General features: G+C 40.0%; 1 protein-coding gene across 1 annotated transcript; it reads right to left on the reverse strand.

Moving 5' to 3' along the window:
* Positions 1–1,611: 1,611 nt before the first annotated feature.
* rpl8 (ribosomal protein L8) lies at positions 1,612–5,551 on the reverse strand. The gene is made up of 6 exons (XM_044217247.1): positions 5,523–5,551; positions 4,755–4,898; positions 4,504–4,645; positions 3,197–3,415; positions 2,915–3,030; positions 1,612–1,809 (listed from the first exon to the last, which is right to left on the reverse strand). Exons 2-6 carry the CDS (start codon positions 4,890–4,892, stop codon positions 1,651–1,653), a joined length of 774 nt encoding a protein of 257 aa, XP_044073182.1. The 5' UTR covers positions 4,893–4,898; positions 5,523–5,551; the 3' UTR covers positions 1,612–1,650.
* Between the last annotated feature and the right edge of the window lie 14,688 nt (positions 5,552–20,239).

Genomic DNA, 20,239 nt, shown 5'->3' on the forward strand with positions numbered 1-20,239 from the left:
GTTAATGAATTTCTGTTAATTGTTTTTTTCAGTTTTTCTTGACAAATACTGGATATTTTAACCTTTTAATGTCTCTTAAAAGAGGGAAAATCACTCTTTTGGTTTAACTGTTCACAACTCACGTTCACACAAAGGCCGTAATCTGTGAGTGGACACGTAATTTTAAGGAGTCACAAGCCAAATAAACTTGGGAGCCTCTGCACTATTAAATCCCCTACAGCTAGGCCTGTCGTGATAACTACTTTTGTTGGACGATAATATTGGCCCTGAAAAAATTGCGATAAACGATATTATCGTCATTTTAAGACCATTTTATGCCACTGATATAATGATAATATAATAGCATAATAATGCAAGTACAACCTTTCAAAGAGCAATGAACTTTTAAGCTGCCTGAGCCCCGCCCAGGGTGAAACTCTGACAGGACAGACACAGACGACGAGCGGACAGAAGGACCAGAAATTACAGCTAAATGTGTCTCAGACTCAGCGTAGTTGTTTTCTGTTGTGCCCAAGTCTTATAATGTAGGGAAAACCCTGCTGTTTATTCTGGCATCATGTTCGCTAAAATGTTGGTGACATTCTTGTCCAAATAAACATTCACATAAACACAACGGGCAATATCGCACGATACATGGACATGACCTCGATAATATTTTGCTGGCCTCGATAAGTCGATCAAGTTATTATCGTGAAAGGCCAACTACAGCCTATTAATAGATCCAGCATTGCATGAGGGCTACAACAACCAAACTGTCCTGATGCACGAGCTCCCTCTAGTGTACATACACTATGTTACCACTTTATTAGGTACACCTAGCTACAACTACAATGTAATTTGAAGTTCTTGCAGTAAATCCTACCTTCATGAGGCTTATAATGTGTGGATTCAACTTCATGGTCATTTTGGAGGCTGTAGTTTGTGGTTGTCTGATATTAAAGTACATAAAACATTGGAAACACCTCATAATAATTCAACAACACAAACTGCACCTGCCAAACTGACCATGACGGTGAATCAACACCTTTGCAACAACAGTTTCAACAAAAATATAATCAATATAATCTAAAGGGATTTCATGCTGCGATAATTGTTTTTATAGTCACCACAAACTTAAAATCAGATGTGATTAGTAGCCAATAGTCAAGCTCCTGTTTTGAATTAACTAGTTATAATAGTTAAGTGTTAAAAACAGCTTAGGACAGCTAAAAAAAACAAAACAACCCACAAACAAATCTATTTGACATTAAAACTGATTATCCCATATTTGTGTAGCTGGAAGCAGCAAATTGCCTTTTTGGGTTAGTGGTACACAAGATTATAAGAATTTCACTGCAAACATTGTGATTCGTCTTAGTAGGAAAAGCACAGGTGTCACTTACAACATTAACAATGGCTCTTTTCTATTCAAGTGTCCCAGTAAGGACAGTGAGACAGCAATACCAGGACCCTAAAACTGTAGCAGCTAAATGGATTTTATCTTTTACACCTGTAAACATCTGTTTACACCTGTTTCTCCCCCCCCCAATATGCAACGTAAACATCAGTTCCACTTTGACCTTTGTGTGTGTGTGTGTGTGTGTGGACCCAAAAACGAAGCAAGAAAACAGATTCTTTTGGAACATATTTTTATTATCAAGAAAGTCAGATTTAGTTCTCCTTCTCCTGTACGGTCTTTGTTCCGCGCAGTCTGCCTGTACGACGGGCAGCAATAAGACCGACCTTGCGACCAGCAGGTGCATCCCTCCTGATTGTTGAGGGTTTGCCAATATGCTGATGGTTACCACCACCGAAGGGATGCTCAACAGGCTGTGTGGAGAGAGAGAGAGAAAAAAAGGGACATCAGGCTGAGGAACCTGGATTTGATATAGTGTGGTTTCATCCTCACATTGAGCCAGGGAACGAGACGCCAGCCTCAAACTCCCTCCTCTCCCTAATGTGCTGCTTGAGCGTCCTGCATGAACTTGCGTCTAACCTGCTGAATACTTAGCCTTATCTCCAGTGTGCACAAACATACAGAACATGTCTTCTATACTTCATTATGACAAGGGAAAGCATCTCAACCTTTCATTATACTCTTAGCTCCAGGAATCCAGCAAGCTTCTATCTGGTGAGCTGTGATTATATTTTAAAGACATTGTGACATTCACATTGAGAGACAAATTCTGACTCTTAATGTGAGGGATTTTCTAAAATGTAGACACTCAGGAAGGTGGTTAAACCAACATGATCCAATTAGGAAAATGTTAAAGTTGTCAAAAATGCTTTTAAGATTCAAGACCAAATCCTCATGTCAGCTCCACCTTGCTTGACAAAGTTTTTACTGAGCCATATTTTAAAAAAAGGCGAGCAGTCCGTCTCAGCCGCTGAACCACCTCGCACATCTACAGGTAACTCAAAAGTGCAATGTGTGTGAAACTCCAGAAATTACAAGACATTGTTAAAGCTTAATGATCACCTCCTTATACAACAGAAAACCATGCTGTCTGCATCCCTTTCTCCTCAAGTTTCACAGTATTTCAGCCCATTAAACATACTCTTCCCATATGCTTCATTAGACAGTGAAATTATTTAAGTCTCATTATTAAACCTTTCTCCAGATTCTGGAAAAAAGTGCAAAATACGACCTACAAGTAACGCTGTTTGACGGGACCAACACATTACAAAAACTGAAATCCCAGTAGAACAGAATCTATTAGGCGATATATTACCCAGCTCAAATGCATTCATACGTGCACCTAGTAAATTAAACATCTGTCCCCATCTCATCGCTCACTACTGTTCCTCATCCTGTGCTGACTGCTACTTCTGGCCTTGAGGGTCAAGTTCTCTGCACTCAATTATTCTTGAATGTATTCTGTTTTACCTGGTTTGCATCATAGATAACAGTTGCAGTATGTTCATGTTCACTTACGTTCATAGCCACACCACGGACGCGTGGCCAGCAGTTCCTCTTGGCCTTGTACTTGTGGTAGGCACGACCAGCCTTCAGGATGGGCTTGTCAATACGACCACCTCCAGCAACCACACCTTTAACAAACGGGGTAGAGCTGGTCAAAAAAATGCACTGGTACAATCATATTCAGTTCACAAACGCCAAATGAACTGTTTATAACTACACAGAAGGCGTTAGTTTCCAAAGTAGGTCATAAAGGCGATGAGGAAACATCAGCTACCAGCCATTAAGGGTCCTTACCAACAACAGCTCTGTTGGCAGAGGAGATAACCTTCTTGGAGCCAGAGGGCAGCTTGACTCTGGACTTCCTGGTCTCAGGGTTGTGGGAGATGACTGTGGCGTAGTTTCCTGAAGCGCGGGCCAGCTTGCCTCTGTCGCCGGGCTTCTCCTCCAGGCAGCAGATGATGGTTCCCTCAGGCATTGTGCCAACGGGCAGGACATTGCCAATGTTCAGCTGAGCTGTGGGATAAAACATAGTAAGGGCACAGGGTTCACACTGAAAACGTGACCCTTAATAACCACCAAACTACAAGCGTTGCATTTTAAAGAACAACCTGCTTTGTTATCGTTTAGACAATCCCATTTCTTTGCTTTTGATGCCACTTCTTGTAGGCGGACTAATCTAAAATTGGGTCCAGTATAAACATGCATGCAATACAAAATTTTGAGGAAGCATAAATGCATACAAAGCAAACAGAAAGATGCCAAACATGCTGTAAAAAGACGGATGCATCCAATCCAGCTAAACATATTTCAACTTCAAATCCAGGGTTAATAGAAACAAGACTTAAAAAAACACCACAGATGAATTAAAACCACCACACTGGTGACTATCCAAACTTAAACCAAGTTTTACAGTCAAGAACCCTTTCAGACATGCACCTTAACATGTGCCGGCAATTTTACATGCCTGGTAAAGTGACTCGCACTTAAAAAATGATCATTAATACATTTACAGAGTTAAATGTTGCTGCAAAATTTGTTTTAAAATCCCTCCCTTGATAGTGTGCAAGCAATACAACTGCATCTGTAACGACCCCGTCATGCTTAAATCATCTTGGAACATTTACGTAACAGAGACCAATATTTCTAAGTATAAAAGCCATTATTTAAACTGCATGTCTAAAAAGGGCTTTACGTTAAGTCTAATTTCCACTGCACGGTACGGCTCGGCTCGACTTTCGGTACTAGGTACTTTTCTAACTTCGTTCTGCACTGTAGATAGCACCCCTTTCGTTGTAGGTGGGAGTCTAAGCTGATAGTCATAGTGACGCTACATCAAACTGCCTTGACATCATCTTCAACACTACACGAACAGGAACAATGGAGGATATCGAAGGGATGGTGGTCTTGATTAAAAAAGTGATAACCCCTCGCCCTCACCGTACCAGTCACTATCCACAACTTTTGCAAATGGAAAACCAAAAACAGAACAGTTCCACGCGAGTTGAGTCAGACTCTGCGGTGGAAATGAGACATTAGAGCTAGGACAACAAGACTACAGTCAAAACAGTTAGTGTCCCTTAAGTCTACATTTAGCCTCTTACCCTTCTTGCCGCAGTAGATGAACTGTCCAGTGTGGATGCCCTCAGCAGCGATAAAGAGCTCTGTCCTCTTCTTGAAGCGGTACGGGTCACGGAAGGCCACTTTGGCCAGGGGAGCACCACGGCCGGGGTCATGGATAATATCCTGAGAGCAGGTAGACCGCAGAGAGGAAAACAATGACACAAACTCACCAACAACAAACCAGCATGACTTTGATCTGCTCCCTGAAGACAGTGGAGAGTCTCCTCCTTACCTTCACGATCCCCTTGATGTAACCATGGCGTTCAGCGAAGTCAATGTGCCGGAGTTTAGCAGCACCTTTCCTGTGCTTGATGTGGGCTTTGAACACGGAGCCCGCACCTTTTCTCTGTCCCCTGATCACACGTCCCATCGTGTACTGAAACAGACCACAACTTAGCGTTATTTACCAGCGTGACATGTGAACGCTAACTTCGAGGCCTGCGGCTAATGCTAAATTATTGACTTAAAAACAAAACACAGCCTTCTTGCGTGGAGGTAACTTAAAACGCCATGTTAGGAGTGGGCTAAAGCCGAAAGCTACCATTAACCTAACTTTACCTCACATGTTTCTAAAACGATCTTTAAGTTGTAAGCTATCGTTAGCCTAGCAAGCTATCACCGTAACTTACTAGCTTATATTGTTAATGTTACGGTACGCAGTGGCATGACAGAACAAACTGGTGACAACTTTGATAGTTATGTACAAATTAAACTCTCTAGCTTGTCAAAAGGGTTCACATGAAACACAGATCCGTGCTGTCTGTAGCGACTGTCGGCCTTTTAGCCGTTACACACCGCTGTTACAGCGCCATGTCATCAATGAGCTACACAGAACCACAAAAAAAGGCTTAAACACAGACGTCTGCCGTTAAAATACACAATAGGTCTTATTCTTATACATTTGCTGCACATTTAGAACTGTTGGTTTAAAGTGGATGAACTAATAAAAGCACGATTTAGAGCAGATTTAAGGACAGGAATCAGAGAGTAGCTGTCCTACCTAAACTCCGTTGACGGAAAGAGGAAGTGCAAGGGAAAAGCAGAGGTTTTCTTCCGGAGAAATCACCGAGGGGCATGATGGGAAATGGAGGCAGAGGTTCCCGGTCCGTGTAGGAAGTACAACCAGTGGTGAAGGAAGTATTCAAATCCTTTACTTAAGTAAAAATACCAATACCACACTGTAAAAACACTGTCACAAGTAAAAGTCCTGCATTGAAAATGTCACTTAAGTAAAAGTATGTGAGTTTAATCAGGAAAATGTACTTAAAGTATTCAAACTAAAAATAGGCCTGACTCAATGCAGAAAAATCCCCTGTGTGACTGTTATTCTATTATATATTAATAATTATATAAGCAGGATTTTACTGTAGTTGTTTGAGGTGGAGCTAATTTTTAACAATTTTGATAATCGTTTCAGTGCTTTTTCACAAATGTGAGGATTTTCTGCTTATCTTTGAAGTATTTTAATTTATTTTTAATACTTTTGAATTTTGTACTGTTGGTTAGACAAAACAAGCATTGTGAAGGTGTCACCTTGGGCTTTGGGTAATTCTGACGAGTATTTCTCACTATTTTCAGAATTTTTAACAAACCAAACAATCAATCGATTAATGGAGAAAATAATCAACAGATTAATCCATAATAGAAATAATCAGTTCTACACAAAGTAGTCCAAAATGAACTCCACCTCAACCAACTACAGTAAAATCCTGTGTTTACATAAATGCATGAGTAATAATAATCTAATGATATAATATATAATAGTATAACAGTCACAGGGGTCATTTTTCTGCACAAGTACTTTTAGTTTTAATACTTTAAGTACATTTTTCCTGATTATGCTTACCTATTTTTACTTAAGTACTTTTACTTGTGATGGAGTATTTTTACAGTGTGGTATTAGTACTTTTACCTAAGTAAAGGATCTGAATACTTCCTCCACCACTGAGTATACTGATCTAAGATAGCTCATCTTGTATATTGGATAATGTGTCTTTTCCTTGTACCATTTCGCATTTGCATAATTGTAAATGCATAAAGATACTAGCTAATTATAAAACACTTCTGTTGTTGGTTTGTGTATTTGCAGCATGGTTTCTAAATGCTGCTCATGTGTTGTCACATTGATGAAGATGTTTTCTTAATTTGATTGTGTTTTGTCTATTTGCATGTTTTTTCTTAAGTTGCAGTGCGTTTGCTCTTGTCGGCCACCGTACAAAACTGTAAAAATAAATAAATAAATAGTGTAAACATCTCATCCCAGGTCCTTTTCCTTTAAAACAGCAATAAAGGAAAATGAGAGACTGTCAACACACTGACATTTCCAAGCTCACAAATTTTTCATAGTGCAATGTTTTAACCTGCAAGGTCCTCGTCAGGCAAAAACCAGTCTGTATATGACAACATAAAATTAGGAGATGACATTATACAAAATAACACCCCTATCATTTTGTTGTGTTCAGAGAAAACACACAATGTAGCTTATAAAGAACTTATAATACACGTTTTTTTAAACGTTTTCATGAAAAATATGCAGGCTACATTCTGCAGAATATGCATGAGAAGAAACAAATCAATATTTGTTCCAGGTCTTGGCACCAGAGGGAGACATATTATCATCAAACAGGGGGAAAGGAAATTACATTATGTAATTCCTGTTTTTACATAAAGGGTTTTATGTCACATTCCTAATTAAAACCATGGGGTGACACTGTGTTTTAATGTATAAATCCAACCTGATGCATTATGTTTTTTTTCCTACCAATCACCACCCCGAGGAGATCTCAGGACTTCCTGCCCTGTGGTTCTCTTGTGTGCTCCAGCAGGTGCTCATATCATGGTTCTGACTCTAGGTGGAGGCCTTGCTTTAGTTTTCACTAAATGTAATAAGAGTTTAAGTTGGGATCAAGCTGCAGCCCTCTTCTCTGACTCGTTTGATGTCACTGCAGATTTGTTATCTTCTAACATGTATTTTGGGATGGATTAGGCAGTGAGTTACACACTGGAAACATGATGTGGAACGTGTATTTAGGTTTGGAGTAAAATATCTCAGCTATTGGATGGATTGACATGAAATTTGGTACAGACATTTATGTCCCCCTCAGGATGAACTGTAATAACTTTGTTGATCCCTTAACTTTAAATATAGTGCCACCCTCAGGTCAGAATTCCTATTTGTCCAAATACTTTGGTTTATGACCAAACACCTGCAAAACTAATGACATCCCCATCAGCCTCGGCTGCACTTTGTGTTTAGTGCTAATTAACAAATGTTAGCATGCTAACAAGCTAAACTAAGATGATGAACACGGACAACATTATACCTGCTGAACATCAACACGTTAGCGTTCTCATTGTGAGCATGTTAGCATGCTGATGTTAGCATTCAGCTCAAAGCAGCACTGTGTCTAAGGACAACCTCAGAGCTGCAATCATGGCTGTAGACTCTTAATCTTGTTTTTTCCTACAAAACACAGTGCACGCTTAGTTTGCAGCAGGCCTATATTAAAAATTGTAGAAGATGCTTGACAGCTGAATAGCTCTGCATGACGAAAATTAAGCTTATGTTATAGCTTTCCCTTGAAGGTTTCCTAAAATATTTAGCATTGTGTTCATTATGATATCTGGGGGAGAGTGGTGTGTTAGTGTGGATGTGATGTGCCCTGTAAATACATATAAAAACATATAAGTGTAAATTCAGTGAGAAATTCAACCTGCTCGTTCCTCCAGCACTCAGTGTGAGAACAGATTTGACGATGACTTTAAGTGTTTTATCATCTCTGATGTTTGATGTGTGTTTCACCACAGAAGAAGAAAAGGTGTTGAGCAACAGATGGTTCCCCTCCTGAGATCAGAGTGTCCCGCTGGAGGAACAACACTGCTGTGATTAATGAAAGCGCGCGCACACACACACACACACACAGGGCTGAGACTGCAAGTGATAAATGAAATGGTTCAGTTATTATGATGCTGCATTGTTTTGTACAGTCCCACTGGTATAACATGCATAAATACTGCGCACACACACACACACACACACACACACACACACACACACACACTGTTTATGTCCTGCTCTTTATTCTTTTCTTTCAAATACACACCTCTGCAGGTTTGTATTCCTGTGAGGACACAGATTTCAGTCTGATAAAGATGCTCCAATTAATCAAAATCATATATATTTAGATATACATAGATATTTGTTTAATGACTCGAGTTCTTAAAGCCTTATTTTTTATTATAATTCTTATTCTTCTACTGTTTAAGGCTATGAAAGCAAAACACTTACTTTGAATAGAAGTGGTAAATTTTAGCCTGGGAACCAGATGAATCTGCCGTTTCATTTGCTCTGGCAGGCACGTCTGGCCCCCCCTCCCATTCAAACAGATTCCCACCGTCCTGGATTCGGTCGGGCCAATCACAGACATTTATCTAATATGGGGCGTGTTTGATATGATGACAGATCAGTGTTACCGGCCCAGATTTGAAGTCACACTCACATGTTTCACTGCTCTGATTGGTTGATACAGCGAAAGGCACCAAGCTCACGAAACTCAGATAAAACTGTCAAACTAGGCAGTGCAGATCAAATATGAATCAAGATTCTGTTATTGCATTCCCACCTCAAGTGTTCTCAGAAACACATTTTAGTGTACTGTTTAGATGTAATTTGAGAAAGTTTGTGACCAGACCGCCATTTTTTTCCTGCTTGAAAAGCACCGCCCCAACATGCATGTGTCGCTCAGCACGTGGAAATCGAAAATGAGCTCCGAGGTTCCATCCAGACGGCAGGATAGGTACATTTTGAACCAATCGGTCCAATTTTAGAGCACACTTTCCTTTCACAAAATACAAAAAAGTGCTGTTCAAACATGTGGTCCAGGTAACGCAAGGCAAGTTTATTTGTATAGCACATTTCACACACAAAGGCAATTCAGAGTGCTTTACATAAAAAAATAAGAGCGAAACAGCATAAAAACCTTCTTGGTGTGGTTTTTGAGCACAGTAGGACTCTTAATGGTGCTGTTGATGATGGTGGGACTCTTGATGGTGCTGTGGAACATAGTGGAACTCCTAATGGTGATGTTATCAAGCATGGCGGGACTCCTGACGGTACAGTTGAGCATTGTGGGGCTTCAGATGGTGCTGTCCTGCACTGTGAGACTCCTTATGGTGCTGTTGTCGATCATAGCGGGACTCCAGATGGCGCTGTCGAGCATGGCGGGACTCCAGATGATGGAGATGGGGATCGTTAATTTTATTAATGGCATTAATGGCATTTCGCTTCCTTCTTATCTTTGGCTTTACTGAAATGTAGCCAAGCCTTTGACCGCTTTGCACGCTCAATTTGGATATGTTAGGACCTTGAAAAAATAACAATATGATTGAGGAAATGTGTTAGTACTTAATTCCTGTGCAGTGATTACATCCATCATGTCTACTGTGGCGATGTGTTTGAAAGATACTATGCGAACGCTGGATATTCACACACATGCTGTGTTATGAATTAGTACATGGCTTTTTAGCTTCTTTTAGCTAATTGTTTTGCTTTTGCTGTTTTTATCCAATCTCACCGCTCTCATAGCGTCAGTGAAAAAGCTCTAAAAACCCACTGTACACTACTTGCTCTGCACCAAACAGCAGACAGACAAAGTTAGTGACTAGCTGGTGGACGTAGTGGAGCATTTAGAAGCTAAAGAGCCACATATTTCCTTTAGGAGTTGGTGGAGACTAAAAACAGAGCTAAAAGGAGATTGAAAATTGGTCTTACATTCATAAGGTGGACACAAACATGACTCCAATAGGATGATCATGTTCTTCTGTGACTGCTGGATCTGTAAATAAGCAACTTTTTGCTAACATGTTAGCCATGTCAATTTTATAGTGATGATAATGTTGTATTTACAGCTTGTTTCTGTTGCCCCTAAGTGGTAAAAAAATAAATTATTGCAGGTTTAAAGACACCGGAAAACAGCTCAAGCTACAACATATAAAGAATTAGTTGATTAATGGTGGAAACGAGCATGCTCAGCCCACTAAAGGTTGAAAGAATGTCTGTTTTTGGATTCACAGGAAAACTTCCAACAGGCCTGCTGATCCTCAGTGTCTGCTGTTCATCGTCAGTATACTTAACTGTTAACTGGGTCTGTCATGGTTACACACTGTACTGCAGTATATCCTCCTCAGTATGTAATATCTCATCTGAGTAATGTTTGTTCTCAGATGACATAAGTTCTTTGTTTCCGAACAAAGAGGAACATTAACTGCAGTCACACCGAGACTCAAGTTTAAATTTCAAGACATCAGAGAGGGAGGAGCAGCTGTGGGACTAGGAGGAGGTGACCTTTGACCTCCCAGTGGTGGAATAACCTTTGAACTCTGTAAGAAGGAAAATGCAAAGAGCTGCAGATGTGACAACAGAGCTCTATTCTGCTGTCCAACAACTTAACACTGCACCGTGTGTGTGTGTGTGTGTGTGTGTGTGTGTGTTTGTTAGCCTCCTCATCATTAATACAGTTACTTTAGCTTTGTCAGATCTGGGACAAAACAGAACAATAGAGTTGAAACACTAACAACACACACAGACTGTTCTGTATATTTTTCTGTTTCTGTTGGAGGGCGGGGGAAGCCTGTTTCCTGTCCCGTTTCTCTCAGATCTTAACCAGAAAGTGTCCAGCAGTGAATCTGCTCCTCTCCTGCTGCTGCAGCAAGGGAACATTATTAATGTTAATATGAAATAAGTAGTGAGAGAACATAAATGTATGCCAAAGTTAATCTGTGATTTGAGATCGTGCAGGAACAGATTTATAATCGTTATACATTTATTTACAGCAAAGAGTTTTCGAAAAAGCTGACGGTTCAAGATTAAAGAAAAAAAACTGCATTTAGGTCTCAAAGACGTGATTTAATATAGTGTTATTATAAAAATATTAATTATAGCCGCTTTAAAGGTTTTAGCAACCTGGTGGGAGTTCACATTTACAGTTAAAAACACTTGTTTTATAGGCCGATTCCTGATAGGCTTTTAAAACAGCATTTAGATGTTTATGAAATAAAAGTCATAGAAAATAGGACTGGACAAAAAGTACATTCAACTTTAGTTAGAAGTTGAACTTTAAATTCTGCCTTTGTGCTATATTTGACCCACTTACTGCTGATTCTCGAATGCAAAATACTAAATAGTAAATTTTTCTGCAGAGTTTTTATCTGCTCATCGTGTGAATGTACAGTGTGTGTGTGTGTGTGAGTGTGTGTGTGTGAGTGTGTGTGTGTGTATTGCTAGACAATCAAACACCCCCTCAGTCTCTCCCACGGTCACCATGGGAACTGTGGACAGGAAGGACAAATTTAAACTTTAATTAGACATGGAATTTACACACACACACACACACACACACACACTGTACGTCCTGATTCATATTTCACATTTGACTTCAGTGTTTGTTTGTCTGTCTGTGTTTCTGTGTGACTTCATCGCTCAGCTGATTTAGTGGAACTAGTTTCTCCAGCAGTGCATATTGATACGCTCCTCTGCAGGCAGTGAGGAAGGTCATCTGTCTGCAGGAGAAAACTGTATATGAATTAGATAAATCTGTTCTGTTTATTTAAGTCCATGTTCTAGATGTGAAGATTCGAGCTCATCGTCATGATGTCTGTCTTGCTTTTTAAACACCTTTGAGAAGTCATTTTATATGGTGTACTTTTGCTAAAATGTTTTATTTGATCTATTTTATCATTTCTTTTATTATTTTCTTTACATTTTTGTTTTATGATCCTAACTTATAGATTCTACTATATGTATGTGTTTTAGTGACTCTTTATTTTATTCATGTAAAGCACCTTGTAACATGTGTCTTTAAAGTGCCATGAAAATAAAGTAATATTATTGTTCAACTATTTGTGTCATTTCTAAAATAAAGTAATATTATCATTGTTCCTCTCCAGGTGCAGTCAGTTGAATCTACACACTCAGGCAGACCTGATCCACCTCTGATTGGCCCATTTGAAAACTGGTCCAATCACAGACCATGTAATGAGAGGTCAGCTTCAGGCAGAGCTCCTCTGTCAGTGTGTGTTGGTGTTTCTCTGCTTTCTGACACTTTCAGTTGAAAGTCTGAACTCTGCATTAATGTCTCATCAAGAAAAATAAATAAAAGAACTTTATTTATAGAGCCCTTATCAAAACAAAGTACAAAGTGCTTCACAGAGAGAGAAATAAAATACCACAGTGAATGATAAAATATAAAATAAATAAAATACTTAAAATACATAAAAACAATAAAATAAACAGACAGTTCAGGTAAAATCAGGATATGCTTTCCGATAAAAATGCGTCTTGAGAAGAGACTTAAAAGAAGACACTGACTCAGACAACCTAATTTTTTGGGGCAAGTTGTTCCAGAGCCTCGGGGCCCTGATAGCTCTGTCCCCCTTAGTTTTCATCCTGGACTCAGGAACACACAGGAGACCCCTGCACGAAGATCTCAAACTACGTGAGGGTTCATAAGGGATTACAAGGTCTAAAATATAGTCTGGAGCCAGGCCATGAAGAGCCTTAAAAGTAATCAACAAGATCTTAAAATCAATCCTAAAACCAACAGGGAGCCAATGTAAAGAGGCTGAAACAGGTGTGATGTGGTCATACCTCTTGGTCCTGGTTAACAGCCGAGCAGCTGAGTTTTGTACAGTCTGCAGTCGTTTCAAAGTTTTTTGATTAAGACAAGTGAACAGGCTGTTACAATAATCAAGGCGTGAGGAGATAAAAGCATGTACAACAGTTTCTGCATCACTAAGATTTAAAATAGATCAGATTTTTGCAATGTTTCTCAGGTGATAAAAACATGATTGGACAAGCTTAGTGATATGAAAAACTAAATTGGTATCAAACAGGACACCAAGATTTCTTGCAACAGGCTTGATATGTTGTGACAGGTTACCAGTAGATGGCAGTATTTGTTTAGTGATGTGTTGGGGCCCAATAACAAGGATTTGTATTTGAGTTTTATTTGAGTTGAGCTGAAGAAAATGTATCGACATCCAGTGTTTTATGTCAGACAGGCAGTCCTGCAGAGAACTCAGCATACTGAGGTCAGTGGGCTTGACAGGGAGGTACAACTGTGTGTCATCTGCATAACAATGAAAAGACGGTGTAGTCCCTCATTCGTCCAGGAGTGTTTTATCGTAGAAAAGGTTTTGGTCGTAGTCATCTGGACACAGTTTTCAGAATCAAGACGTTTCGGCTCCCATCCGGAAGTCATTCTCAATTGTGAAAAAATAGAAATATATAATAGAAATATAAGCTACTCTTTGTTACATAAGCCCTGCCCTCAGGAAGGAATCTGCCGGAGTATCTGTTAATTAGCTAGTTTCAGGTGAAATCTACCTAGTTTCAGGTGAATCTACCTGAGTATCTGTGAAACTAGCTAATTAACAGATACTCAGGTAGATTCCTTCCTGAGGGCAGGGCTTATATAACACAGAGTAGCTTATATTTCTAGTTCCCGTCCCATTTTTTCACAATTGAGAATGACTTCCGGATGGGAGCCGAAACGTCTTGATTCTGAAAACAGCGTCGAGATGACTACGACCGAAACCTTTTCTACGATATAACAATGAAAAGAAATCCCATGTCGGCGGATGACATCACCCAAGGGGAGCATACATAGTGAGAACAGTATTGGTCCCAGAATTGAACGTTGTAGCACACCGTAGTTGATATGGGAAAGGGATGACATGTAGTTATTAATGGTGACACAGAATTTCCTATTGGACAAATAAGATGAGAACCAGTCCAGTGCAGTGCCAGAAATGCCCACCCAGTGCCTCAGTCTATCTAAAATAATGCCATGATCAAAAGAAAATCAAACTTCAGTCTCAGCAACACTTCCTCCTCTGGATGTCAGGTAGGTTTCCTTAAACCACAGTTTTCCACCTGATGTCAAACCAACATGGCTGCCAACAACATTAACAGCACAGTGCACTTTCAAAACACCCCTTGCCTGTTTTTTTTAATCAATCAGCACACTGATACATAAGAGTCATCATCTTTTTAGCAGTTTTCAACAAAAGATATCCAGATCAATTGATCCACCCAGTCATTTATCATCTGTACCTATTTATCCTGTAGAGTTGTGGGTCCCTCATTGTAAATAAAAAGTACATAAAATGTGTGTCTGCGTAGTATTTGTGCAGTATTTTTGTGGCATCCATTTAAAAAGAAAAATCAGATTGTCACCTGGTTTTTAATATTTAAAATAAACACTGATAAATTCCTTGATTTATGTATTCATTTAGAAAACAAAAACAGGAAAGTAATGAGTCCTACTCAAGGCTAGATTACCACCAAACGCCCAGGTTCCCAGACACCCAAGGGCCCCAATAGCCCCAGGTTCACTGTTTTTCAGCTAGTTGCACATAAATTGATCAAATGTTGTTTAGGAATTTGAAACATGAAAGTACGATTACCTAAGACATTGTTATCTAATTTCCACCAACTTCTGAGAAAAATATCTGGCTCTTTAGCTGCTAAATGCTCCACTGTGTTCACCTCTCTGACTTTGTCTGCTGTTTGGTGCTGAGCAGGTAATGTACAGTGGGTTTATCAAACAAGGTTGATGAGGGCATTGAGAGTGAACAAAAACAGTAATGTGACCACTTTCACATACTAGTAGTCATTTGATCCATTGTTAATATATAAAAATATTGATTATAGCCACTAATAAATGTGAGGTTAATCAAATGAACTGACACAGAGACCAAGCAGTATTGTTACAGTTTCTGGGCAACTAAAAAATTAATAAAACTGCCACGCATGTGTCTTTTTCTGTGAGTCTCTCTGTCTATCTCTGTCTCTCGCCCCTGGACAGAACAGCTGTTTTGCTCCAGAGGCATTGTGGGTCTGTGTTGCTGTGAGGATGCCTCCAGTTACGCCAGCTGTTCTGGTTCCTGATGTCAACACCGCTACTGGCAACCATGATGAAAACAACAACATAATTTTCATCAACATAGCCTCTACCACGATGAGGAGAAAAAACGTCATTAGCATAAATACACTGTGAGGTGCTTCTGTCCTCTCCGTCCACTCGCTGCAGCGTTTGCGCACTCTGCAGAAATCCATTTTGTTCTGAATAGAAACCAGTTGCAGTTTTCAGAGTTTCCCTCTGATGGCGCTGAGCCAACAGGAAGTAGCCTCACTACAGCTCTAGTGTCTGATTGGAGGTTATATTACTGGGGCTCTCCCCTCACAGGATGTCCCATTCCTGCCATTCTATCTCACTTCCTGTTTGTTTATTTTAACCAGGGAAATAAACAGCAGAATGGAAACCACACACACACATACACACACACACACACACACACACAGAGTGCAGCTGTCAGCTGGTTGAGAAGACTTCTTTGTTGTTTGGGAGAAAGATGAATGAACAGTAGAGATGTTGTCGGGAAAACATCACATTTAATGTTCGAGATAATCCGATCTGATCGGTGAGGTTTAGCGAGGCTAGCTGTTTCCCCCTGTTTTCAGTCTTTAAGCTAAGTTAAGCTAACCAGACATGAGAGTGGTATCAATCTTCTCATCTAACTCTCGGCAAGAGAGCGAATAAGCATTTTTCCCAAAATGGCGAACTATTCCTTTTAATTAGATTTGGAGACGGGGACTTTGTTACAGTACATACAACAGGCTTCAGTACGTGACCACTCAAAGACATGCACAAAGACATGAAAGCACACACAAGTTGAAAACCCAAGTTTCCTGCAGGCATTATTCCTGGGAAATGCTTGGATCTCAATTCCCAATTCAAATACAAATTCAGTGCAGACCGTTCTTAACATCATTACAAAAAAATCTCATGCATCCAAAAGAGTTTTATTTTTAGATTTGATTGTACAGAGGCACATTGTATTTGGGGTTAATGGCGACTTGACTCCGACTCGATTTCCTGTCTGTCCAGCCTCCTTACTTTTACTTACTTACTTTCATCTGTATAAAAAATTAATTTCCTGGTCCTTGTTGAAATATGCTGATGACATGGCCTTAGCTGGTGATGTCACAGCGACCCTCTTTCTGTCCACCAATCAGGAGGAAGCAGAGACGGGGCTGCGTGTGTCTGCGTTCAGGATGTTTTTTTTCTCTCTGACAGAGGTGAAGGACAAAACTCTTCTTTTGACAGGAGGTCAGCATTCAGTGCTTTTATTTTGATGTCCTTAAATAGGAGAGGCCTTGACATTGGTGAACGTCCTGTAACGACAGGAAGAGGGAGGGACGGATAACGGAAGATGAGCCAACATCTGTTGCCGGGGGCAACGGGTGCCAAAACCTCCCCAGTGACGGCGGAACACCAGATTGCCTCATTGTCAAAAAGCAAAGAGGAAGTTTGGTGCCGTCGCCATGGTTACCAAGGTATTTCGAACCAAAAAAACAGCTGAGAGGAAGCAGCAGTCAGTGTGGTGACCTTTGACCTCTGACTGTATCTGACTAATACAGTTTTTTCCAACCAAAAACCTCATTGCCACACCTGTAGTTTCACACACACACACACACACACACACACACTGTACAGTCAGTCCATAGTGTTAAATTACTACATACATTAATTCAATTCGATTTATTTATATAGCACCAATTCATAACAGAAGTTATCTCATTGCACTTTTCCTATAGAGCAGGTCTAGACCGCACTCTTTATAATATTATTTACAGAGACCCAACAAATCCCACCATGAGCAAGCATTTACAGATATATTCATATATTCTTCATTTGTACATCGCTTTGAACAAAAGTGCTTACAAAATGAATAAATGTAAATATATGATGATAAAAAAAAATCATCACTTATCTGAACTTAAATGAAAAATCAGCCTGTTTTTCTGCTACATTTAACTTCAGTAAGTTTGAATGCAATAATGGTTTAAATACGGGGGTAATGACGCACATTTTCAGACAGTCTCTCCTGGAAGGCATTCATCGTGTTGCAATCGTTTGTTCACACAAAAGCCTGCTTACTTTCTTACACCTGGCCAATCATGGCGTGCAGTGGGTGAATGTCGGATTGTCAGTTTTAGAAAGCTAATAAAATTGATGGATGCAGCCCCCCCAAATCTGAGTCAGAAAGGTGTGGGGGGAGGGAAGGGGTTTCCGAAGCGATATTGCTCTGGAGTGTTTTGACAGACTGACATCACCATCCTGAGGCTATTTGTCTGTGTGTGTGTGCCATGTGACAGCCATGTTACATTCGGGTCACCATGTGATACTATGATTCCTGAAGGACAAACGGTAGAAAGAGGTAATTTCACTGTTGAACTGCTTCAGCACGCTCAGTGAACAACCGTCTGTCTTCAGTCATGGGTTTAAAGTCCTGGAGGTTCGTAGGTCACATTACAAATACTAGACTAATTCTGTCTCTGATTTAGACGTCAAGATTATTAATTATTAAGTCGAAGTCAAACAAGTAAGCCAGTCTGGTCTTGTCAGAAAGTTTTGGACTTTGCCACAGGCTGATGATGCTGTCGGCATGGATCGGTTCTGCTTCTAATAGTGGGATTTTTGTTCAACTCTCAAAGCAACACTGATCATGTCCATATGCACAGTGAAAGAGTTATTGGACACTGTAATCCTTCCTCCTATTTATACTGGCTATGAAGAAAGGGGGAAACACTATCAGAGGAAACCAAAAAAAAGGGAATTTTGCTTTTCAAGATACCAGATACTGAAGCCTCATATTACCTTCAGCTGAACGTTGAAATACATTTTTCTACAGAAAGAGTACAAAATCCACAGTCCTCTATCTCTTCCATTGGAAGGCATCTCTTCACAGCTGGTACGGACAGGAGGGATGATTACATTACTCTCCTAATGTGCACATGGGCAAGTCAGTATTGTTTTGAGAAAGACTTAAAAGTTAAGCTAATATTCAAGTCAACGGTATCCGACTGTTGTCTTTGTCATACTTGAGGTGTGCAACAGATTGGTGCTGGGAGAATTGGGGCCCGGGTTATGCTAGAAAAGAACTAGTTTGTACGACATATTGTGCGACCACATTGGAAGGCAAAAGTGTTTATAGCTGTTTAGAACGGCCACACTGGAACGCAGTGTGAAAAGCAGACCGTCACATAGAGGCGGGAGATGCAGTAATCATTTAAATATGGGGATAAAAGCACACATTTTCAAACTGTGTCTCCTAGAAGACATTTTGCACTTGGCTGTTCACGTTAAAAGTGAAATAGTTGTGGGAAGAATGAAAAAAGAGAGCTAGAGAGAGAAGTTCAAACTCTTCTCACTTTCTGGCCAGTCACAGTGTGAAGTGGGCGTAAATGTTCGATCATCTCTTTCAGAAAGTTACAGAAATAGTTGGACACAGCGCGCCCAATTCTGACATCGGCAAGCTGTTGGGGGAGGGGAGTTTCTGAAGCTGTTCGGCCAGCCAACAAGCAGTTGAGTGGAGTATACTATACAAATTTGCTGAAAATAGCTGCAATGCACACCGCTCAGATTTCACACCTCACCAGTGCACTCAAAGTTCAATCCCTTTCAAGTCAAACCTTATTTGTTGGTGACCTTTCAGTGGACAAGTACACAGATGACAGCTGTCCATTAGATGAAAGCGACCTGTGATGGGTTAAAAGACGGGGTTGCCAGGTTTATATAGGCAGATAGTAAACTGCTTCCCGTTTTCAAGTGACAGTTTGTTTCTTTTAACCATGACCACGATCTTTCCCTAACCTTAACCAAGTAGTTATTTTAACCCACACCATGCTCTCTCCCTAACCTCACCACAGTGATGACCCATAAGAAGATTGTTTTATTGGTGTGGTGATTTGTACATTTTAGAAGACACTGACAAATGATTGTTGTCCTGCTGATGGGGGCATCAGATCAGAAAATGCTTCTTTGTGTCGATCTGGAGGGCAGTTACTTAGAAATGAGGTATTTTGTCATTTCATTCATTCATTCAACCTTTATTTAAATCGCGAGGAATCATTGAGGGCATGCCCTCATTTTCAATGATGTCGAGAGTACAAAACAGAATAAATGCACACAAAAAATAAGTAACGAGAAAACAGCAACAGAACACAGTTAAAAACAATTAATTCAAGTGCGGAGTAGTTTGTAATCATGGTTTTAAATTGACCTATAGGTACAAATGTGTTGAGTTTTAGTGTGTGTTGTAAAATGTTCCAAGTGTGTGCAGCACAAAAATGGAAAGCAGTTTTCCCAAATTCAGTGTTTGCACGCGAGACATCGAGCTTCAACCAATCACTAGATCGAGTCAAATAATGACTCGACCAGTTTAATAAGGAAGTGATTGCCACTAAGGGCTTTATTAATAAATAGAAACCAATGCCTGTCACATCTTACTGTTAGAGATGCCCACCCAACCTTTTCATACAAGATGCAATGTTGAGTAGAATAACTGTCACCGGTAATAAATCTTAGGGCGAAGTGATAAACTGAATCTAGCAGTTTAAGAGTGGAGGCAGAGGCGTGTCAATAGAAAACATCACCATAGTCCAAGACAGACAAGAAGACGGCCTCAGTTATCCTTCCTACTTAACATTTTTTGTCGCAGCTTGCTGACAAGTGTGTCAAATTTATATGTAACTTTTTGATCCAGCCAGATCCCAAGATATTTGTACTCTGAAACTCTCCTAACACAAAGCATCACGTCAGGAGAAAGAGCTCCACTTCCAGCAGAGTCTGTTAATGAATCATCAACAGTTGA

Source organism: Siniperca chuatsi, linkage group LG12 (genome assembly GCF_020085105.1).
Source record: "Siniperca chuatsi isolate FFG_IHB_CAS linkage group LG12, ASM2008510v1, whole genome shotgun sequence".
In the NCBI taxonomy this organism is placed as follows: Eukaryota; Metazoa; Chordata; class Actinopteri; order Centrarchiformes; family Sinipercidae; genus Siniperca; species Siniperca chuatsi.

Coding starts and splice junctions, on each gene's coding strand:
- rpl8 (XM_044217247.1), bottom strand. CDS start 4,892: ATGGGACGTGTGATCAGGGGACAGAGAAAAGGTGCGGGCTCCGTGTTC. Junction 3,031..3,196: donor TGCCAACAGAGCTGTTGTTG/GTAAGGACCCTT, acceptor CGTTTGTTAAAG/GTGTGGTTGCTGGAGGTGGT. Junction 1,810..2,914: donor TCCGTGGTGTGGCTATGAAC/GTAAGTGAACAT, acceptor CTCTCCACACAG/CCTGTTGAGCATCCCTTCGG.